This window comes from Polypterus senegalus, chromosome 13 (assembly GCF_016835505.1).
Source record: "Polypterus senegalus isolate Bchr_013 chromosome 13, ASM1683550v1, whole genome shotgun sequence".
In the NCBI taxonomy this organism is placed as follows: Eukaryota; Metazoa; Chordata; class Cladistia; order Polypteriformes; family Polypteridae; genus Polypterus; species Polypterus senegalus.
Genome location: NC_053166.1, coordinates 155,984,488 through 156,008,772, shown reverse-complemented (window position 1 = coordinate 156,008,772; position 24,285 = coordinate 155,984,488). Strand labels below are relative to the sequence as shown.

The following is a 24,285-nucleotide window of genomic DNA, read 5'->3' as shown; positions in this document are numbered from 1 at the left end:
GTGGGGACATCACGGTGCCCTGATTAGGTGGTGGTGGTGGCATAGAACGCCACCACAGGAAAAAAAGGAAAAAGAACAGCAGAGAATAGTAGGGATGAGTACAGATTGCGGAGCGTTCATGAAAACGATAATTCAATGCACATTCGATACATGAAACTGTTCTAAATGTAATCGTCTTCAATAAATTAAAAAAAAATAAATAAAATACATCGCCTGTCCTGACATTTTTTAATGGAAGTAATGGGCCTGACCGGAAAACAAAGCCTAAAAATATACGGCATATGTCCACTTTGAAGCAGCAAAAGATTTGATATAAGGATACAAGCCTTGTGTGTTTCTGACACGTTTGTGACAACTAAAGGGATCTGGAAATATATCCATCCATCCATTTCCCAACCCGTTGAATCCGAACACAGGGTCACGGGGGTCTGCTGGAGCCAATCCCAGCCAACACAGGGCGCAAGGCAGGAACCAATCCCGGGCAGGGCGCCAACCCACCACAGGACACACACAAACACACCCACACACCAAGCACAATTTAGAGCCGCCAATCCACCTAACCTGCATGTCTTTGGACTGTGGGAGGAAACCAGAATGCAGACACGAGGAGGACATGCAAACTCCACGCAGGAAGGACCCGCTACCACTGCGCCACCGTGCCGCCCCCTGGAAATATCTAGATTTTTTAATTCCATATTCCTGGTGCTATTTCTATTGAGGTGAGGATACGTTTCCAATTTGTTGGCGTGGGAAATACAAAAGTAAATCATCACGATATCTGCGACACAGCAAGAACAGTTTAGTGTGATTTTTGTCTTTCAAGGGGAAACCACACCCCCTAGGGGTTAAAGGTCGTTATGGCGGAAGGGGGTCTTATTTGAAAATGGCTGAATCTCATAGTATTGGTGCTTCTGTGTTTAAAAATGACACGTTTAAGCTGTTTTAAAATCTGAAGACGCCGATCCGTGCTCGATAACTTTCGTGCCTTGTAAAATGAACGTATTTGGCAAGTTATTATGCTTTTGTTTTCCAGGTTGAGCCCCTTACCTAATGACTCTCCGTATAAAATGCCACAATGGCGATGCTGATGTGGACATCTGGCCTTCAGTCTATCAATGTAGGGACTATGTAGTGTTTTGGAAAACACAACCTTGAATGCCAAATGCACATACAACATATTTGTGAAGAAATATCTTAAAACTTAAAAAACAGAAAACTTATCCTTTAATAGATGACATCTTAAACTAACATTAAAAATGAATCTCAATGAGTGAAAGCTGCAACACAGCCACCATAATAAAGTGTGCACTCAGTTCAATTATTCACTTTTAACTGGTGTGGCCAGCAGGGGGCTCCCCAGCTTCCCAAACATCCGTCTGCAGCAGCGAAAGGCGACCTTTTTCGAGTTGCGCACTAAGTCCAAACATTTTCTTTCGCGGCGCACCTGAGGGACTGCCCATAAATAAAGTCGTGATGACACAATCTATGAACAATCGCCAATAAAAACAGTTCATTTTACAAGTCTGAAAGACATTTTATTAATAAAGGAATCAAAGGAGAAATCTTCAATTTAATTAATGTGAACGTTGAGATTGTTTTTCAGCACATATGAGACTGATGCGAGGATCAATTTTCGAAAGACAGACGCGCATTTCCTTGTCGATCATTTGAAGTCTCTCGCGTCTCTTAGACTTCATTTCTGTATCCGTTGTCACAGGCGGCTGGGGGTGGAGCCCAGCTGGGACGCCCGAGCAGATCGGAGGAGGGCTGGTGCCTCCTCCCGACCACGAGGAGGCAACCGCCTTGGTTTTGTTGGTGGCCTCGGGTAAGGGGCTTGGAAGCCCAACCCTGTAGGGGCCCGTGGTCACCGCCAGGCTGCGCCCCGGTGCCACACCAGGAAGTGCTGGGGGGAAGAAGTCAGGGGACACCTGGAGGGCTTCCGGGTGCGCAGCCGGCACTTCCGCCACACTGGGGCGTGTCTGCGGAGGAATGCCGGGAAGCAGCTGGAGCCCATCCGGGTTCCTATTTAAGGGGCCACCTCCCTTCATTCGGCAGTGGAAGTCGGGTGGAAGAGAGACGGAGCTGGAGAGAGAGAACTGGAGGACTGTGAGAGGCCCGGACTTTGGGGGATCGGTGCTGGAGGCACTGGGTTTGTGTGCATTTAAACTTTTAAATAGTTGTAAATAAACATGTGTGTGGTGGAAGAAACGATGTCCGTCTGTCTGTGTCCGGGTCCCGTTCACACCGTACAGTGAGCGAGATCTTCTAACAACGAGACTTTTTAAGTCTCACGAGATGTGTTTTTGACACCGCTGGTGTTGATATTATGATGAATGGTGAACAGCGAAAATTTTAACTTGCATTCAAAATAAATACATTCGTTTATTCAACAATCTGATTAACCGTTATCTGTTTTTCCAACATAAAATATATTTTTTAAAACATTATCTTTTTAATCAACCAAAAGTTCAAAAACACTAGCAATTTTAAATATTTTACAAAAATTTTCGCGCCGTCCCTAGAAAATTCACCAGTTGTCCGACAATGGTCTACAGAGAGGTTCGGACACGAGTGTGAAGCACAAAGAGTTTTTAGTTATGGGAAACCCTTCTCAGGTAAGCGTTTCCCACTCCAATCTCAGTGTTTTTCGACCTCCCTGAGTTCTGTCTATATGTCCCTGTGTGTCTGTATGTAAACACGATAACTTGGGTACGCTCTTACTTAGGTCAACTATAAATTTTACATACAAGTATTAGATACAAAACGTAGATTTCTATCAACTTTTTAGTTATTTCCGCTAACAGGAAGTGGTACTTTACCCTTTATTCATGCAGCTGCAGAGTCCCATTTATTCAACTTTACTTTTATAATAATTGTTCAATATATTAGTAATTTGATTTGATTTGTTCTTTACTGCACATAATATAAAAGTGTAATCATTGTCTTGTGGTTTATTCCTTAAATATCCATCCCCATATCTGAGTATACGAGAAAGTCGAGGGGAGAGCACTGTCTGTAATGGGCAGCATGGATCGGTTGACACCCTGGCCAGGATAAACCCCATAAGAAAAAGTGGTGGTAGGTGGGTGAGTACATGCTCCTCCCAACACACTGGATGGCAGCATTCCGGGGCCAGTATGCGCATTCATTTACCTGTAGGGCATGCTGGGAGTTGTGGTCCTGTTTGGGCGCCGACATCAAATGCTGCTGGGCATGGCTGTCCCTACTTTCAGGGGCTTCCACCTGACCTGGGAGTGCTTCCTCCTTGACACCAGGCTGGGTCCGACATAACAAGGGCCGCCGCCTCCGTCCGCTGGGTGGTCAGAGTCGGGTAGGAGGTGGATGAGATTACATAGGAGGTGTAGAAGGAGGAGAAACGTATTGCTTGTTGTTCAGTCTAACAGGAAGGAAACTGAAACCCTGCGGAGGTCTTAAATAAGCACCCAGGACCGCGTTGTGAATTTGTGTCTGCAGGCTTGAGGTGCTGCAACGCCCCCTACAGGTCACACCTCACAGATATTTGCATATTTTTGTGATTAACTCGTGTACTTCACGTGCCTTCACGCCCACACCCAAATAAATCCTCGTGGATCACGAGCGGCCTGAGGTCAAAGAGAATACACCTTTCCGTGGCCTGAGCCATTTTGACTTCAGGCAGGACTGACAATGTGTTTCTTGTCTCCTTCAGCCTCCATGAAGCTCGCATGTGGATTCAGGCGCTTGAGCCGAGCGGAGGCTGCAATCTGCTGCACGCACTGAAGAAGATGCTGCTTGTGAGGGACTTGAACTCATTGGTTGTCATCTTGGGGGGCAGGTAATCAGAATGGCTTGTTTGAGCTACCAGTCGCGAGACACGAACAGCACTGGTGTTGCTTTACTTATTTTTTTATCTTTGTAATTTGTCCTTTTTTTTTTTTCTTGGGTGTCATGTTAAGTCTGATCAGGTGTCTACCTTGAGTATGCTGGGACTTTCTCATAATGGTTGCTAAAGTGCTGGCTGGCTTTTAAATCACAAGGCTGTCGATTCAGACTAAACCTGCGACCCCAAATTACCTTAATCTTCCTTTGATCTACCATCCAAAATCAGAAAAACTTGGAGAGGTATGGAAAATTCAAATTAAAAAAGAAATTCTTAAATGCCGAAGAGACGAGATATTCCATGCTCCTACCCGGGTGGGCCGCCTCAAACTGGGACCCGAGTGCTGCCGGAAGAAAGATGGTCCGGCTACAGGGTCCACACCTGTTCCCAAACGGAGAATGTATGGAGAATTTTGAAACCAAGAATGCAATGATGACGACCCCGTGCTGTTGCACACCATAAAATGTGTTTACAGGACGAATGGGACGACGTGATACCTGAAACGCTTCAGCGCTTGGTCTCCTCAGTGCCAAAAGGTCTTTTAGGTGTTGTGAGAAGGAAGGGCGGCGTTACAAAGGGATCAATGCTTTACTGTCCCGACTCTTTTTACAAAGTGTTGCAGGCCTGAAATGCAGCAATTGATGTCTATTCCCAAATGAAATGAAGTTTCAAGGTGAAGGTGGGATTACATCAGGGATCGGCTCTGAGGCCTTTCTTATCCTCAGTGGTGATGGACAGGTTGACAGACGAGACTAGACAGGAGTCCCCATGGACTGTGATGTTTGCTGAGGACATTGTGATCTGTAGCGAGAGTAGGGAGAACATGGAGAGGTGGAGATCTGAGAGGAAAGGAGAGGAATGAAGGACCACCAGGACAGAATACATGTGTGTGTGAATGAGAGGGAGGTCAGTGCAATGGTGAGGATGAGGGGAGGAGAGCTGGTGAAGGTGGAGGAGTTTAAATACACAATTCAGAGTGACTGTGACTGTGGGGATTGCGGAAGAGAAGTGAAGAAGAGAGTGCAGGCAGGGTGGAGTGGGTGGAGAAGAGTGTCAGGAGTGATTTGTGACAGACGGGTATCCGCAAGAGTGAAAGGGAAGGTCTACAGGACGGTAGCGAGACCAGCTGTGTTATATGGGCTGGAGACGGTGGCACAGGAGACAGAGCTGGAGGTGGCAGAGTTAAAGATGTGAAGATTTGCATTGGGGGTGACGAGGATTAGAAATGAGGACATTAGAGGGTCAGCTCAGGTGGGACAGTTGGGAGACAAAGTCAGAGAGGCGAGATTGCATCGGTTTGGACATCCGCCCATCCATTATCCAACCCGCTATATCCTAACTACAGGGTCACGGGGGTCTGCTGGAGCCAATCCCAGCCAACACAGGGCGCAAGGCAGGAAACAAACCCCGGGTAGGCCGCCAGCCCTCCGCAGGGCACACACACCCACACACGGGACAATTTAGGATCGCCAATGCACCTGACCTGCATGTCTTTGGACTGTGGGAGGAAACTCACGCAGACACGGGGAGAACATGCAAACTCCACACAGGGAGGACCCTGGAAGAGAACCCAGATCTCCTTACTGTGATTCAGCAGTGCTACCCACTGTGCCACCGTGCCGCCCTGGTTTGGGCATCTGCTGGGTGTATATTGGATGAAGGGTACTAAGGATAGAGCTGTCAGGTAAGAGGAGAAGAGGAAGACCTAAGAGGAGGTTTATGGATGTGGTGAGAGAGGACATGCAGATGATGGGTGTGACAGAACAAGATGATGAGGACAGGAAGATATGGAAGAAGATGATCTGCTGTGGTGACCCCTAATGGAAGCAGCTGAAAGATGAAGAAGAAAAAGCAAATGAAATGAAGTTGAGCAGACAAAGCAGACATGAAATATCTTCTGTTCATGCTGTCTGCAGTCAAATCAAAGTCAAATGACATTTAAGAATCACTGCGGTTTTGTTGTGTTTGCGTTTTCCATGCCGTCCCACCTGTTTTCATATTTGGGGTTGTAGTTGAACAAATCCCAGATCAGAACTTGTAAAGCTCATTGGTGTTTGGCATATAAATAAAGTCTGGATGACTGGTTTGCAGTAAAATCACTTCAGTGTGCTGTACGGGTCATCTGATGGAAATTTTACCAGCGCTGGTTCATTGCTTATTTTTACAACTTGTTTATGCCTTTCATTTTTGCCAGGCAGGGTCCCAAATTCTTAAGATTAACTTCAGATAAGCTCATTACATCTCAGTTACCCCTAAACCACAGCCTGCCCTGTCTGTTCCGGTCCTGTTGCCCACTTGTACAGGACCCTAAGGGTCACCTTACTACAGGGCCTCTAAAAAGTGTTCCCTGCATCTTTAACTCTGCCACCTCCAGCTCTGTCCCCTGTGCCACCGTCTCCAGCCCATATAACCCAGCTGGTCTCACTACCGGTCTGTAGACCCTCCCTTTCACTCTTGCTGATACCCGTCTGTCACCTTTAATTTTTATACAAAACTGAATCACAGCAGATTTCATTTGGCTCTTACGATGCTCTTTAATGTCAAACTGAATGCAGTGGTCAACATTAATTACAAATGTACAACAAAACAAAATCACTGATTGTGTAATCATTGCACTGAAGTGACCCCCAAATCATCGCTGGTGCAGCCCACTGGCTGTAGAGGTCCCAGAATCACCATCTGTAGTCAAGGGGCTTCAGTTCTTTATGGTATCGACGCACCTTGTGTGGAAGGTTCAGCTTGTCGTTAGCCAGTATGTTGGCCTAACCCACACAATGAAGACAAAGGAGCACACCGAGGAACTCGGTGAAAAGGACAAGTCAGGGGATGGAGACAAGAACATCTCCAAGTCACCAGTTACTGACGAAATGAAGAGAGTGTGGCACAGGTGTAAATCTGCTGGAGCAGGCCGCCCACTAAAACTGAAGAAGACGAGTGAGGGAGGCCACCACCGGACCCCCGAGAACTCTTGAAGAAGTCACAAGCAACAGTGGCCGAGATTGAAGAGATGCTGCAGACCACAATTGCTGCCCAGTTGCTTCACCAGTCAAAGCCTTATGGGAGAGAATGGTGCAGAAAACCTGGATATAAAAAGGCGCACGATGGCGTTAAGAGTAAAAAACAGGCAATCCACTTCACCGGGAGTTAAATTCTATGGGGGGCTCTGTCAGTACAGTGGATCTGGACCAACAGTACCTCAAGTCCAAAATGTGACACCATCTTCTGGGGACGTCTGGTTTGATACTGTCCGGATGGGAAGGGGCGGAGCTTGTCAGGATCAGTTGCCCTCAACGCGTGTCTTCTCGGCACTGTGGAGGGGAAAAGAGACAATACCGTTAGCAACAGTGCCCACTCTCATCCCAAAGTGGCATTAAGTAGTTTGCTCCTCTGACACACACACACACACACACGTGACAACATAGAATGTGACATATTCAGTATGGTATACAGATAACAAACGAAATTATGTTAAAAGAGCTTCTTCTACTGTGTTGTTTTTCTGTCCCCAGCCCTGATCAGAGCACACATGTCTTGTTTGACTACATTGAACAGTGCATGGTGGGAAGGAAGGCGCTTTCTGTTCACATGGTGGCCTTTGACTGCAGCAGCTCTGTAACTGAAGTAAGTGCCTCATTGCAGTTCACTTCCTGGGGCAATCGAGCAAAGTTGGGATGGGTGGGGATTGGTGAGTGTGACTGGTAGGTTACTGGTGATTGGTAGATACATTTGGATATTGAAAATAACAGAAAGCATTTGAGGAGGATTGTGTGTACTGCCAACTGTGATGTCAGACTCTAAAGTTCATGGAAACATCTCCCAGGTGAACATGTGTAGCAGATATGATGGTCACTGCATGAGGGTTACAAATGTTTGTGTCAATTACGACAGTATTTGTAGGACTTGTGTTGAAGAGACGTTCGGCATCTGTCAAGAGTTGTAAGCACACAACCGGTTTCATCGATAACTTCACATCCAGCTTTTGAGAGTTGAAACATTCATAAACATCAAAGTGTCCACTACTGAAATCGTCACCTGTGAATCTAAGATGTTTAAGTGGCACTGGCGGTTGTCGAAAGGTGTAAAATATTTGGCCATTTCGGTACACTTGAAAGCGACAACCAAACAATTCAGCGGCAGCCATCAACTCACATGCAGATCCATAGGTGAAGGCCTTAAGCATTTCACTCTTCTAGTGCTCCTGTGTAGTCTAATTATCTCCTGTACCGTCATCATTCCACACCTTGAACCTGTCCCAGTCATTCAATACATAAGACACAATGGATATCAAGCGTGAGCCTGATATGGCCGTGCAATATGTAACACAGAGAATGGAAAAGGCAGGCGGCATCTCTGGGCATGGAAACCACTCGGTAAGTGACAGTTCTTTGATAGATGGCGATCACCTCGATAGACATGTTAATGGGGGTACGGTTAGGACGATAAAGGAAATGGGTACCTTAACAATGTAAAGTAAGTCTAAAATACCTACACAATAACTATAATCGTAATAGACGAACAATAAAACAGCGGAGAAGCCGTGGATTAAATAAAAAGGCTGTAGTTATCAGCAGGGAGACGTGAATCCCGTGGCGAAGCAAGGAAGGGAATGAAGAGACCGGAGCGACGGACGGCCTTATATAGGCAGGCAGCCAACAACGTGGGAGGCATTGGGATGGGGGACCCAACGCCACCTCACACGGTGACCGAGCTGCAGGCTATGGATGCATATATGTACATAAGTAGGATTCAGTTAGCGTTGGGAACCCGCCTACCAAATTTCTTGAAGATGGGCCCATAAGTAACAAATACCGTTGGAAAGTTCAATATGGAGGCTGACAGTGGCATCATACCACCGAAATAAGTACGCACATCGGTTTCGGTTAGCGCAGGGAAGCCGCCTACCAAATTTCGTGAAGATGGGGCCGTAAATAAGAAAGTTCAACATGGCGGACATTGTTGACCGTTATGACCGTTACGCGTAGAATTTCGAAATGAAACCTGCTTAACTTTTGTAAGTAAGCTGTAAGGAATGAGCCTGACAAACTTCAGCCTTCTACCTACACGGGAAGTTGGAGAATTAGTGACGAGTGAGTGAGTGAGGGCTTTGCCTTTTATTAGTATAGATACTAGACTAGAATATATTAGAATAGACTAGCATAAAATAAAATATATTAGACTAGATTAGAATAGGACAGAATATATTAGACTAGACTTGACTAGACTAGAATAGAAAAAACAGACTAGACTAGAATAAAATAGAATATATTAGAATAGAATAGAATAGAATAGACTTGACTAACTTTTATTCTAACTTTTAAGTGTTCAAACAAATAAATAATCCAATAAAACCAATGAAAAGGTGGAGGTTAAAATCCCTTAAATAAATCCATTGTGGACTTGAACCCAGACACAGACAGACGGACATCATAAGTTCACCACACAATTATGTACAGTTTTTAAATGTGCACACAAACCCCAGAGCCTCCAGCACCGTTCCCCCAATGTCCAGGCCTCACAGTCTTTGTGCCTCTCTTTCTCCTGGCCGCCTCCAGTCCCTTCTCCAGCTCCGTCTCTCTTCCACCCGACTTCCGCCGATGACTGGAGGGAGGCGGCCCTTAAATAGGAACCCGGATAGGCTCCAGCTGCTCCCGGCACTCCTCCGTAGACACGCCCCAGTGTGGCGGAAGTGCCGGCTGCGCACACGGAAGCCATCCAGGTGTCCCCTGTCGTCTTCCCCCCAGCACTTCCGCCACACCAGGGATATTCAGGCACCGGGGCGCCGCCTGGCGGTGGCCACGGGTCCCTACAGGGCTGGGCTTCCAAGCCCTTTACCCGAGGCTCCCAACATAACCAGGGTGGACGCCCCCTCGCGGTCTGGAGGAGGCACAAGTCCTCCTCCGGTCCTCCTGGGTGTCCACAGTGCCCCACCGCTAGCAAAGACATGTTGGTCCGAGCGGCACTTCCCGAAAGGGCAGCACGTCCCCAGAGAGGGTACTACTATGTCCCCAGGGTCCACCACGGCACCCTGGGACATCTTATTTCGGCACCTCCTCTGACGCCAACGCGCCACACCATACAAACGAGGTTAAAAACAATGGCTAGAAGCAGTCCTTTTAAAACACAAAGCTCGGTGCCTTCTTTCTACTGGTGACGCCCCTGCTTCCTCCCATCCAGGCTTTGCACCAGGGGAGTCACCCTACCTGCAGTTGACCTTCTCTGTCTTCTGGTCTGGTGGCTTCTCGATCCCTGGCTTCATTCTGCTATTCCCAGAGGGCACTCACGGTGGGGCGTCCACCTACAAAGCCTCCCGACTCCCGCTGTCTTCCATGGCGAGTCATCCTCCTTCCGGTCACTCCTGCTCCTCAATAAATGCTTAGCGGGAGTGACCGCTATGGACTGGCCCAGGTGCCAGCCAGCCAAACACCCCGCTAGGGCTCACTGCTCAGCTGCCTTCACTCGCTCACGCACCAGCTTTCTCCTTCCTGCTTCCTGCCGCCTTCTTCTCCCTTAACCTCCGTTCAATTTCTTTTTTTCCCATCCGTACTCGCGCTCCTACTAATTATAATTGGGATGTGGCTCAGGTGTGCCGATTAGCAGTACCTGGCATCAATTACAGATGCGGACGACTCCTCACCTGTGTACTTTAACGAGGAAACGCCCACCTCACGAAGACCACCGGGCACCACTCCGGCCACACTACCATGCCACCTCTGTAAGCCGCGAGTGCGGTGACTATCTATTTAAAACTGGCCTTTTCTAGCGAAAACTGTGGACGAGCTATACCACAGTCCAGTCCAGGGATTGTTTCCTGCCTTTCGCCCTTTACTTACTGGGATCGGTTCCAGTTTCCATGGGTAAGCAAATTCGGAAAATGGCTGGATGAAAACGAGAGCCTTTCTAGAGAGCTTATTGCTGCAGGATCTGAGCATTGATGGTTAAAAATAAATGGCCTGAGTGTGACTGCGTGTCTGCATCGGTCATGTCATACATTGGGAGTTGCTACCCGATGGTCACTCCAGTAAAAATGGCCTTCTGCTCACCTTAGGACTTCAGATGGAATAAAATGCATATACAGAAACTAAACAAATTTGAAAAGCGCACCAAATGCAGTCATCCTGAAGTTAACTGCTGTTTCTCTCTCCTCTCAGCACGTCGTCAAGAAGCTTGCAGAAGTCATGGGTGGCCGTTTTCACTGCAATGTCTCTCTAAGCCAGATGTGCAAAGTGGGAAGGAGGAGTCCAGCGATGCTCGGCGATAAGGACGCGGTACGGAGGGGTTTGCAGTCCAGTGTGTGTGTGTGTGTGTGTGTGCGTGTGCTTGTGTATCTGCTGCCATCTTTAGCACATCCATGACAGGCATTGTGGTGTAGTGGCGGAGCACAAGCCATCGGCTCAAACTCCACCACTAACTCTCTGTGCGACTCCAACCAAGCCAACTTGTCCGAGGCTGCGTCCACATATTTGTGTTTTTCTTTAAAAGTCTGCATGTGGCCCTACTTCCTCTTCTGACGCTTTGCCACTACTTGTTTCTTGTCGTGCTCTTGAAATGCTTTTCTCCATTTCTCTGTCATTTTCTGGTCCACCTGGTTCACATTCTGTATGGTGAATCAGTCAGGTCAGGTCAGGTTACACTGGTACAGCACGTTGCTGCACCCACCACACGACGAAACGGCTCTGGATCCTGGTTGGCAACCCCCTAGGTAAACACATGGTACAGTCCCACCCTCCAGAAATGAACTTCTATCTGTCACAGCCAGGTGTTACGTGGGCGGCCCCTTGGCCTGGTCCAGCCACTCGGGTCCTCAACAATGAGGGTCCTGTGAGCTGGATCACCCTCGGGTAATCGCACCACATGGCCGTAGTGCTGTAACTGACGCTCTCTCACAATGCAGGTCATGTGCCACGGGACTCCGTGAGCAACCATATATGGTCAATGCCCGCCAAACAATGAAACTCTAGCAACATTGGGAATATTGAGTGGTTTAAGCCTGCATTTATGCATTGTTTTATTGTCTTTTTTTTTTTTTAAATTTTGAATTATGATTTTTCTCTCTGCGGTGGGTTGGCACCCTGCCCAGGATTGGTTCCTGCCTTGTGCCCTGTGTTGGCTGGGATTGGCTCCAGCAGACCCCCGTGACCCTGTGTTTGGATTCAGCGGGTTGGAAAATGGATGGATGGATGGATTTTTCTTCTTTTTATGTAATTTCTGCATTGCTTATTTAAGATTTCACATTTATGTACTGTATCTTTAAATGTCCGTCCATCCCAAGTGTTCTGTGGGTGAAACCCCAAGAGGCGGGGCCTCTCTGATGCCACTTACTGCTGTGACCTCCATCTGTCACAGAGGGGGTCTCAGCAGGGGGTCATTGAGTGTTGTAGGAGGTTAGCGTCAGTTTTGATTGTCTTTTTATTTTCTGGTTTATTTGGTTTTTCTTGCTTTTGCCCTTGGAATCGCTATTGGATTTCATATTGAGGGTTATTTGTTTTCAGTTGTCTTATTATGTACAGTATATATTTGCCATCTATTTTTGCACTTTTTCTGTTTTTTTCTTCAATAAATACTCAGATTATAAAGATACCTGTGGTGGGCTGGTGCCCTGCCCGGGGATTTGTTCCTGCCTTGTACCCTGTGCTGGCTGGGATTGGTTACAGTAGACCCCCATGACCCTGTGTTAGGATATAGAGGGTTGGACAATGACTGACTAACTGATTATAAAGGTACTATCTGTGCTACCCATCTAAGGCAGGCTGAAATCAAAATACCCAACATCGGCCTCAGCATAAACATTTGCAGTACACCATGTGTTGGAATGTACTCTGCAATGCATGTAGTAATAAATTGCATTGCATTTGTCATTCCAACAGAAGGTGTATCACAAACATTTGTAATAACCAAATACATCATTTCAAATGTTTATGTTGCACCGTCTATTGGAATGACAAATGTAATACATAGGTATCTGTTATATGGCATTTGGTATGGGATTCGTAAAAGCTTTGTTAATGTTTGTGTTGCGCCTTCTGTTGGAATGATTTGAGACATACGGTATCAGCTGGACCCACACACACAGAAATTGTCTTTCTTTTTAGTCATTCTGGTATTGGTTCAGGTCATAGTGTGTGTATATCTATAGATCTGTTTATATATTTATTATTTAAATAAACTCTGTGAAGAACCTGATTTCCTCTGGGGACAAGTAAAGTTCTATCTATCTATCTATCTATCTATCTATCTATCTATCTATCTATCTATTATATAGTGCCTTTCATATCTATCTATCTATCTATCTATCTATCTATCTATCTATCTATTATATAGTGCCTTTCATATCTATCTATTTATTATATAGTGCCTTTCATATCTATCTATCTATCTATCTATCTATCTATCTATGTATTATATAGTGCCTTCCAGATCTATCTATCTATCTATCTATCTATCTATCTATCTATCTATCTATCTATCTATTATATAGTGCCTTTCATATCTATCTATCTATCTATCTATCTATCTATCTATCTATCTATCTATCTATCTATCTATGTATTATATAGTGCCTTTCATATCTATCTATCTATCTATTGTAAGTAAGTGGACGCTTGAGGGCGCTGTTTCCCCTTGAAACCCAACATATAGACGCTCCAAACACAGGTTTAAAAGCACCAAGAAGTATTTGAATTTTCTTCTTCCACAGTGCCTCTAAAGCACCACAGCCACAATCAACACCCAATGAATAATCACAATAAATTTCCTCCTCTCCTCCCAGCAGCTCCGTCACACTCCTTCCCAACTCTGGCTCACTTGTTGTGTCTCCCATAATCCTTTATATAGTTCTTGACCCGGAAGTGCTTCTCCTATTCTGTTCACGTGACTTGTCAGCACTTCTGGGTCAGATGGAGGATTACATTTTTTTTTCAGCCCAGAAATACTTCAGTTCCTCCATCCCCACAATTTGGGAGTACTTCCGAGCTATATGGGAAACAAAAATCCCTGTGTCTTCCTGCAGCGTCACACGGCGGCACCCATGGTACCCAGCAGGGCTGTGAAGCTGAACTCCATCTCCCATGGTGCCCTGCGGGAATCCGGGGCACCTCTAAGCTGCAGGGAAGTCGCCATCTAGCGTCCAGGGTGTGTCGGCCAGGATGAGCTGCCGGCTGTCCATCACACTGTCTGTCTGTCTGTCTGACTGTCTGTCTAGTGCCTTTCACATTTTCTCTCTCTCTCCTGGTTTTCTGAACGATTCTTCTTCTTTGGCAGGTGTGGATGAAGGCTGCCATGGGCCTGCTGAGGCAGGCACTAGGACCACCTTAGTAGCTTTTGACGCTGTACCTGCTTTGATCTATTTATTATTAGTAGGCCAGTTTATTAAAGACAGGGCCTTTCTCAGAGTAGCAGCATTAGAGGAGCTTAAAAACCATCCTGGTGCTTGAGGCCCACTAATGATCTGCTCTTTTTTCGTGTCACAATGACTCAGGATCCCAATTACTACAGCTGTGACATTCACCACCTGCAGAGTGAACTGCAGAGAAGCGAGGAAGTGCTGAGGACGATTAAAGAGATGCGACAGGGGCTGCTGGGAGACACGCTGATCAGCATTATGCAAGAGGTAATGGTGATAGCCATTTTCGCACCTGAAGAAGGCAGTTCACATCGCATCACACCTTCTGTACAACTTGTGCAGTGTGAGGCCGTTCTTCATTTTAGTATGACTGGTCATTTGAGTTCTTTTTATTTTTTTCCCCCCCTTTCTGCATTTCAGATTTCTGAAGAAGTGGCCAAACTACCATCAGCTCATTTCCTGCCAAAGCCACCCATGCACGACCGACCGCTCTCCATAGAGATGCCCAATTTTCTGCCCAAAACCTCTGCTGATTGGCTGAAGACTAATGGTCTAAAAGGTATAACAATAGAGAACTGCGGCTTTACTGGGGTCACTGTGGGGAGGGGGGGCTTGAACTTGCACTGCGCTCCGTTTAACTCGGAAATCAGATGTCAGAGCCGGGGTCTGACGTCACACCCCATATTGACCGCCAGTAAAACGTTCAGGAAGCCAATGCAGACGTCTCTAGGAAAACCTGTGCTGCAGACCGCTAGTGAACAAAGTGATAGCAAAGCATTACGTGGCATTCTGCGCATCCAGACTTGTCGTCAGATAGAAGTTGGGTGGTCCTGAATTAGCGAGACACAAATAGACAGAAGTGCTAACAAACAGTGTATAACACTACAGCTATCACTTACTGTTCATGTGGGGTGCTGCCATCTTGGAAATTAGAGGTCAGGGTTGATGAGGCCCTCCTGACTTTCCGAGTAGGAAATCCGACTTGTAGGGGCATTCCTGTTGCAACTTCCTACTCGGAACTCGGAAATTTTGACTTCTCAGTTTAAATGGGATGCAGCACTAGTTCTCTGTTCTTAATGTGATATCAAACCTTTTGTATTTATCCAGAATTGTGAGACACACACACACACACACAGAAGAGGGATTACTGTCCTGGACTGGGGGAAATAACTGGCTAAACTGGGGTCTAAAGTGCAAACATTTTTTATGTGCACCAGACCAGGAGGGACATACGGCGGCTTCAGAAAGTATCGAGACCCTCTTCACCTTCCGCCCACTTGATTGTGTTGTAGATTTCATTTGAAAAGTGTATCCTTCAGTCTACACTCCATAACACATGATGACCAAGTGAGGACGTGTTTTCAGAAAGCTTTGCAAATTTATTGAAATCAAGAACTGACGTCTCTCATATTGGCTTCAGCAGACCCCCGTGACCCTGTGCTCGGATTCAGTGGGTTGAAAAATGGATGGAAGTCTCTCATTCCTAGAAGTGTTCAGTGCTGTGGCCCTCCAGATTGTGCTCAGGTGACGCCTGAGAAGTTTCTAGAACTTGATTGGAGTCCCACCTGCGACCAACTAAATTGATTGGAGAGCATTTAGAAAGGCACACCGTGTAGCCGCGTCCAGATAGTCCCATCAATTCACACTGCATGGCAGGACAAAAACATCAACCCATGTTTTCAGAAAGGTTTGCAAATGTTTTAAAAATCAAAAACTGAACTCTGATTCCCAGAAGTATTAAGACCGTTAATTCAGTACGTTGCAGTGAGGAGAAAGATGATCCGCTGTGGCAACCCCTAATGGGGGCAGCCGAAAGAAGAATTCCGTACTTTGTAGAAGCCCCTTTGGCAGCCATTGCAGCTTTGAGTCTTCTTGTTTTAAGTCTCTATGAGCTTTACACACCTGGATTAGGGCAGTTGATTCCATTCTTCCTGGCAGATCCCCTCAAGCTCCGTTAGATTGGATAGGAAGCATCTGTGAGCTGCCATCTTCAGGTCTCTCCATGCGTGTTCCATGAGGGGTTTAGGTCTGGGCCACTCAAGAACATCCAGGGACTTGTCTTGGTCATATACTTTGGGTCTTTGTCCTGCTGATAGGTGACCTGACGCCCAAGTCTGAGGTGGTGCACACCCTGCAGTAGGTTTTTCTTCAGGCACCTCTTGGAGTTTGGCTGCATTCATCCTCCCCTCAATTCTGACCAGTCCCCCTGTCCCTGCACCCTCCGTAGCATGAAGCTGCCACCACCGTACTTCACCACAGGGATGGTGACAAGCAGTGGATCAAGCAGAGTTCTGCCCAGAGAGTTCAACTTTTGTCTCACCAGACCAGGACATCTTTCTCCTCAGCTCTCCGAGTCCTTTAAACTGTTTTATACCTTTTACGCCATCTAACCACCTCACCATGAACACCTAGTGAATAGTAACAGTCCTTCTAACAGGTTCTCCCACCTCAGCACAGGAACTTCTGCAGCTCTGCTAGAGGGACCACTGGCTTCTTTGTGAATTCCTCAACCACAGCTGTTCATTAGACTTCATTAGAACACTCTAGACGAGAACAGGCCATTCAGCCCAACAAAGCTCGCCAGTCCTGTCCACTTGCTTCCTCCAAGAAAACATCAAGTCGAGTTTTGAAAGTCCCTAACGTCTTACTGTCTACCACACTACTTGGTCGCTTATTCCAAGTGTCTATCGTTCTTTGTGTAAAGAAAAACTTCCTAATGTTTGTGCGAAATTTACCCTTCACAAGTTTCCAACTGCGTCCCCGTGTTCTTGATGAACTCGTTTTAAAATACAAGTCTCGATCCACTGGACTAATTCCCTTCAGAATTTTAAACACTTCAATCATGTCACCTCTTAATCTTCTTTTACTTAAACTGTAAAGGCTCAGCTCTTTTAATCTTTCCTCATAATTCAACCCCTGTAGCCCTGGAATCAGCCTAGTCGCTCTTCTCTGGACCTTCTCTTGTGCTGCTATGTCCTTTTGTAGCCTGGAGACCAAAACTGCACACAGTACTCAAGATGAGGCCTCACCAGTGCATTATAAAGGTTGAGCAGAACCTCCTGTGACTTGTACTCCACACATCAAGGCTATATAACCTGAAATTCTGTTAGCCTTCTTAATGGCTTCTGAACACTGTCGGGAAGTTGATAGCTTTGAGTCCACTGTGACTCCTAAATCCTTCTCATAAGGTGTACTCTCGATTTTCCGACCGCCCATTGTGTATTCAAACCTAACATTTTTACTTCCTATGTGTAATTCTTTACATTTATTGACATTAAATTTCATCTGCCACAAATCTGCCCAAGCCTGTCTGCTATCCAAGTCCTTCTGTGATGATATAACGGATTCCAAATTATCTGCTAATCCACCTATCTTGGTATCATCTGCAAACTTAACCAGCTTGTTACTTATATTCCTATCTAAATCATTTATATATATTAAAAATAGCAGCGGCCCTAGCACTGACCCCTGCTGGTCACCACTCTTAACATCGGCCAGTTCTGATGAGGTTCCTCGCACCATCACCCTCTCCTTCCTGTGTCTCAGCCAATTCTGCAGCCATCTAAAAACATCACCCTGAACTCCCACTTCTTTTAACTTGATGCCCACCCTCTCATGTGGCACCTTATCAAATGCTTTCTGAAAGTCCAGATAAATAATCTCATCTGCTCCACTTTGATCGTATCCTTTTGTTGCCAACTCATAGAATTCCAACATGTTCGTAAAACACGACCTCCCTCTTCTGAACCCACACTGACTGTTCAGAACAACTCCTGTCCTTGCCATGTGTTGCTCAATCTTATCCTTAATAATTCCTTCCATTAATTTTCCTGTGATGCACGTTAAGCTTACTGGTCTATAGATGCTCTGATCTGCCCTGTCACCCTTTTTATATAATGGGATGATATTTGCCATTTTCCAGTCCTTTGGAATCTCTCCAGTGCACAGTGACTTTCTTAAAATATGTGTCAAGGGTTTATATCTGTACTCACTGGCCTCCTTAAGAACATGAGGATAAATATTATCTGGGCCTGGTGATTTGTTTGATTTCATTTTATTTAATCTGAGCAGCACTTCTCCCTCTACAATTTCCAAATCCCTCAGTACCTCCTTAGTAGTCCCTGTTACCGCTCTGAGGTTATCCACTTGCTCACTTGTGAACACCTCAGAAAAATGTAAGTTTAGGGCATCTGCTATTTCATTGTCTGTATCAATGATCATCTACTCGTTTTGGCCCCCTGGTCAATTTCTTGAGGCCAATGTGTTCCTGGGAACATGCAAAGCTTTGGAAATCCGCTTCCTCTGGTCTATGCTTCATCACAGTTTGATTGCTGAGGTCTACATAGTGTTTCTTGGACTTCAAGGCTTGGGTTTTGGTCCTTCTTCGATACACGGGGGTACTAAACGATGTCCAGTCGATTCAGTTTGCCACACGTGGTCCCCAATCAAATTCTAGAAACGTCTTGAGGAGAATTACAACCAAACCAGGAGGCACCTGAGCACAATTTGGAGGGCCACAGCAAAGGGGTCTGAATACTTATATGAAGGAGACATTTAAGTTTTTGAGCTGAGAGCTGAGGAGAAAGATATCCTGGTCTGATGAGACAAAAATTGAACTCTCTGTTTGATCCACTGCTCGACACTGGCCTAATGCCATCCCTACGGTGAAGTACGGTGGTGGCAGCTTCATGCTATGGAGGGTGCAGGGACAGGGGGACTGGTCAGAATTGAGGGGAGGATGAATGCAGCTAAACACTGAGAGGTGCCTGAAGAAAAACCTGCTGCAGGGTGCGCGCCACCTCAGACTGTGGTGTCAGATCACCTATCATCAGGAAAAAGACCCGAAGTATGTGACCAAGACAACACTGGAGAGGTGTCCCTGGGTGCTTTTGAGTGGTCCGGACAAAGCCCAGACCTAAACCCCCCATGGAACACGTGTGGAGAGACCTGAAGATGGCAGCTCACAGACACTTCCTGTCCAATCTAACGGAGCTTCTGGGGATCTGCCAGGAAGAATGGAATCAACTGCCCAAATCCAGGTGTGCAAACCTCATAGAGACTTAAAACAAGAAGACTCGAAGCTGGAATGGCTGCCAAAGGGGCTTCTTACAAAGTACGGAATTCTTCTTCTTCTTTCGGCTGCCCACATTTAGGGGTTGCCACAGTGGATCATCTTTCTCCATACTACATAGTACTGAATTAAGGGTCTTAATACTTCTAGGAATGAGAGTTCACTTTTTGATTTTTAATACATTTGACAACTTTTCTGAAAACATGGGATTCATGTTTTTGTCCTGCCATGCAGTGTGAATTGTTGGGCCTTTCTGGACGCGGGTACACGGTGTGCCTTTCTAAACGATTTAGATTGTCACATGTGGGACTCCGCTCAACACCTCAAGGAGAATTAAAGCGAATAGGCGTCACCTGAGCACAATGTGGAGGGCCACAGCAGAGGGGCTTCTAGGAATGAGAGAGTTCAGTTCTTAAATTGTAATAAATTTGCCAAGTTTTCTGAAAACACGTCTTCACTTGGTCATTCTGGGTTATTGACTGTAGATGGATGAGCAAAAATGGCAAATTTATCAATCTTAAATTAAATCTACAACCCAGTAAAGTGTGCAGAACGTGAAGGGGGTCTGGCGACTTTCCGAACCCACTGTATTGGGAAGCCACAACCTGAGTTTTCCCATTTTTCAGATAGCCTGGTTGCCCAACTCCAGTTTTCCAGCTCACCCACTCATCTCTAAACAAACGTAAAGTGACATGGAAGCCATTAAGGCAGCTGGAGTTTGAACTCTGGGGGTCTCTTTTTGTCAGACTGGTTTTAACAGCAGGGTATTGTAACGTCCCACTTGAAGGGGACTCGGCTCAGGGACACATTAGGATTTGATGACCGAGCAGTGCTCTGATCTGAGAGCTTGTTAGTGTTGACAGTGAGAGTTAAATTGACGGGTTTCTCTTTACTGAAGTGACTAAATCTAAATCATGCGCTCTTTTTACCAGCCAAGAAATTAAGCCTGTACCAGATTCTTGCTCCCAATGCTTTTTCACCAATTGAAGACTTTGTTCCCATTCTTCGGAAAACGGTGTCCTCTACATTACATGAGGTAACTTGGGGGATAGGGGTTTGGGGCTAATTTTTTTTAATAATCTACCTAATCATTAGAATGTCATTTTAAAAGTTAGGGTGGGTGCAGCTAGTTGTTTTCCTTCATATCTGCTTGCCAGCAAGGTGCCAAGTTGTGTTCTGTTTGAAACCGAGCAGCATCTTAATATCTCCGGCTCGATGAGTCGACGTTGAAGACTCACGTCAGGCCTTCAGTCACGAGGCCGAGACGAGATTATAAAACCAGAAAGCTGGAAAGGAGAAGGAGAGTCGTTGTGCATATTTAATGAAGAAGTGATTCATGCCACAGAGTGAGTCACTTGGCCTGGTGGCACAGAGTTAAGATCACATGTGATGTGAAGGTTCAGAGTGTTGCATTTCACACACGGCTAATGAATGTTTTTCCAGCTACTCCAACTTTCATCTAGCATCCCAGAGTGATGCTTGATAGACGAATCCGCCGATTCTGACTTGACTCCGTATTGAGAGCAAGTGTGGGAGTACATTGTGTGAAGTGATGGCATCCCATCCGCGGCTGATAGCTCCTTTGTGCCTGATGCTGCAGGGAAAACAATGGCCTCCCACAATTCATAATTAGAATAAGCAGGTTTGAGCGTCTTATCTGCATCACTATCTGGTTTAGAAACTGCTGGGTCTCTGACCGTTAAGTCCTACAGTACAACGGGCAGTGGGCATAGCAGAGGAGGTCACTGGGGCCTTTAAAGACATCTTTGGGAGGCATTGTGAAGGCCCACTCCCTCCCCTCCTACTGTCTCTTTGTCCCATACTGTGGCATCCAAAGCACTTCTACCAGGATCTGCAACACCTCTGACCCCTTGGTGGTCCGGACTGTAAACTCTGTGCGGCCCCCGGTCCACAGATCTGGCCCCTGTTAGCTTATTTATATTCAGTACAATTGTTACACTTGTTACTAATGTTTTTTTATTATTAGTTGCTGATATTATTTATTTATTTGTTACTATATATTTCAAATTTTTACTGTCTATCTCCTTTGGTTGTTTAAGTCTGACAAACTACTGATTGATTTTAATTTCTAATCTCCTCAGAAAGCAATGATGCAGTTTGAGTGGCATGACGGAACAGTAAAAAACGTGCATGTGGACCCCCCTCTGCTTTATAACTACCAGGTATGTGAGCACATCTGAAATGTTAGAAGAGAGAGAGATTTATAATAGATAGACAGATAGACAGATAGATAGATAGACAGATAGATAGATAGATAGATAGATAGATAGATAGATAGATAGATAGATAGATAGATAGATAGATAGATAGATAGATGTGAAAGGCACTATATAATAGATAGATAGACAGACAGATGTGAAGTGCACTATATAATAACAATAACAACATTTATTTCTATAGCACATTTTCATACAGATAACGTAGCTCAAAGTGCTTTACATGATGAAGAAAAGAGAAATAAAAGAAAGTAAGAATTAGAATAAGACAACACTGATTGACATAGAATAAGAGTAAGGTCCGATGGCCAGGGAGGACAGAAAATCATAAACTCCAGATAACTGGAGAAAAAATAAAATTTGCAGGGGTTCCAGGCCATGGGACCTCCCAGTCCCCTCTGGCCATTCTACCTCACATAAATGAAACAGTCCTCGTTGTATTTAGGGTTCTCTTGGAAGGACTTGATGATGATGGTCATGTAGACGTCTGGCTTTTAATCCATCAATGTAGGACATCACAGTGCTTTGATTAGGTGGTAGCGGTGCAGGTCGCCACCACAGAAAACCGAGAAAAGAAACAGACGAGAGAGTAGGGCTTAGTACGGATTTTAGAGCCACCATGAATAGTTATGATAATAAAATGAATATACAGAGTATCAGGATTAAATGAAGGTGATGTTAGCAGAAAGCCATGTTAAATATTAATATGAATTAATTAGTAATTATTGATGTATTAATTATTAATTATCATGTTAATAGATAGATATGAAGTACACTTTAGATAGATATGAAAGGCTGTATATAATAGATAGATAGATAGATAGATAGATAGATATGAAAGGCACAATTAGATAGTAAGATAGATTGATAGATAGGTAGATGTGAAAGGCATAGATATATTGATAGATAAATATGAAGTGCACTATATAATAGATAGACAGATAGAAAGATAGATAGATGTAAAAGGCACTATATAATAGATAGATAGATAGATAGATAGATAGATAGATAGGAAAGGTGCTATATGATAGATAGATAGATAGATGGATGTAAAAGGCACTATATTAGATGTGAAAACATATTCCTTATATTTTAGTACTCATGACTAACAGCAGAGATGCAGTATGCACAGCTAATCTGCAGCTCTAGTCAGGGTATTCTGAACTGAAGTTATGATTCTTCTGATTTAAAAGCTGAGATCGAAGGGGCAACTCCTTTATTAATTATGCAGGTCATTGCACAGCTTCGGTTTCCTGCAACTGAAAGCTCACCCCACGACCTCATACGTTACTTTGTTCCTTGAAATTTTAATCAGGCCGGCATTTTGAGATCTTAATGTGCATTCAGGTTTGTAAGCAATGATAAGTTCAGATAAGTAAGCAGGGCCTCGGCCATTTAAGGCTTTATACGTTAAAAGGAGGATTTTGAAGTCTGAGACAGCCACACTCGTAATTAAACAACGGAGAAACCTTTTCCTCTTTATTTTTTGCCTCTTTTTCTGCATGTGTAATAACTTTTTCCTGATTTTTTATGATCTGTGTTTGTTTTTAAATTTTCACTAAACTTTTTTTTTTTTGAACAAACTTCACTGGTCTGTGGTATTTCTTTTGTCTAAGTGTTTCACTCGTGCTGAATTCTATCATGCCAACTCAGTAGCTGCCCAGTTTGGGAAACTGGCAATGTGGCAGCTACATGCAGATTTGACAAGTTTCTTAGCCCTAAAGTTACTGGTCAGACTCACCGTATAGTCTGGTAACAGCTAAGCGTTCATGTCGCTTTCGGAGATTTGTTACAATGGCCACCGCTGTGGACTGAGTGGAGAGCTGTGTGGGGTTTATTGAGTCTAAATTTGGGTGTAGCTTCTTACAACATTACAAACGTAGGACCAAGCATTATGGAAATGTACTTTGGTAGATACCCTAACGGCTTATCTGCTCATCAAATACAAATGTGTCTAAAAATTAACCATTGTATTTAGAACAATATGGCCAGCAGACATCCCACCAGAAGGTAAGCAGATGCGGGCCCAGCCAGCACTTGGATGAGAGGCCATCTAGGAAAAGCTTGGGTTGTTGCTGGAAGAGGTGTTGGTGAGGCCAGTTTGGGGCGCTTACCTTGTGGTCTGTGTGTGGATCCCAATGCCACCAGTGCAGTGACAGGGAAAGTGTGCTGTAAAAATGGTGCCATCATTTGAATGAAAATAGACGGGCTGATAGTTTATGCTCATCAAAAATCCCTGGGCATCTTTGGCCTTGTCATTCTGGTCCCCTAATTATCCCCTGTCTCTAATTGTCTAACCGTCTCTCACCCTCTCGCCATCTAATGAGTGGTGAGTGTGTTGGCACAAAATGGCTGCCATTGCATCCTCCAGGTGGATGCTACACATTACTGGTGGTTGAGGTGGCTCCCCACTTGCTATGTAATGCACATGGAGTAGTGAGAAAAGCATTATATCAATGGAAAGAATTATTATTTTTTATTAGGCATTTGCTGTCTTGTCCGCATTTAATGTTTATAACACTGTATATGCAAAAATGAGAAGGTAAGAAAAAATAAATATTTCCTTTTTTTATCCCGAACTACAGAAACAACTGACCAAAGCCGTGAAAATGTATGAGAAAAGGATTGACTGGCTGACGACAGGCAGCAGACAGATATGGGGGACTGTCGGAGAAAAGAGGCAAGCAAATCCTGCATTCTGGGGCTCATGGGACAGCTAAGTAGGGCATTTGGTGTCCCGGTGATGACTGCAACCCCCTACTCCTCTCCATCGATTAAT

General features: G+C 45.1%; 1 protein-coding gene across 4 annotated transcripts in view; it reads left to right on the top strand.

Moving 5' to 3' along the window:
- vwa3a (von Willebrand factor A domain containing 3A) overlaps positions 1-24,285 on the top strand; it is a 116,163-nt gene that overhangs the window by 41,974 nt on the left and 49,904 nt on the right. For all 4 annotated transcript variants that reach the window (XM_039775576.1, XM_039775577.1, XM_039775575.1 and 1 more), the window contains 8 exons: positions 3,689-3,814; positions 7,369-7,480; positions 11,008-11,124; positions 14,334-14,465; positions 14,619-14,757; positions 20,202-20,305; positions 21,372-21,452; positions 24,092-24,186. In XM_039775576.1, coding sequence (XP_039631510.1) covers positions 3,689-3,814; positions 7,369-7,480; positions 11,008-11,124; positions 14,334-14,465; positions 14,619-14,757; positions 20,202-20,305; positions 21,372-21,452; positions 24,092-24,186 — 906 coding nt within the window. The remainder of the gene's footprint in view (positions 1-3,688; positions 3,815-7,368; positions 7,481-11,007; positions 11,125-14,333; positions 14,466-14,618; positions 14,758-20,201; positions 20,306-21,371; positions 21,453-24,091; positions 24,187-24,285) is intronic.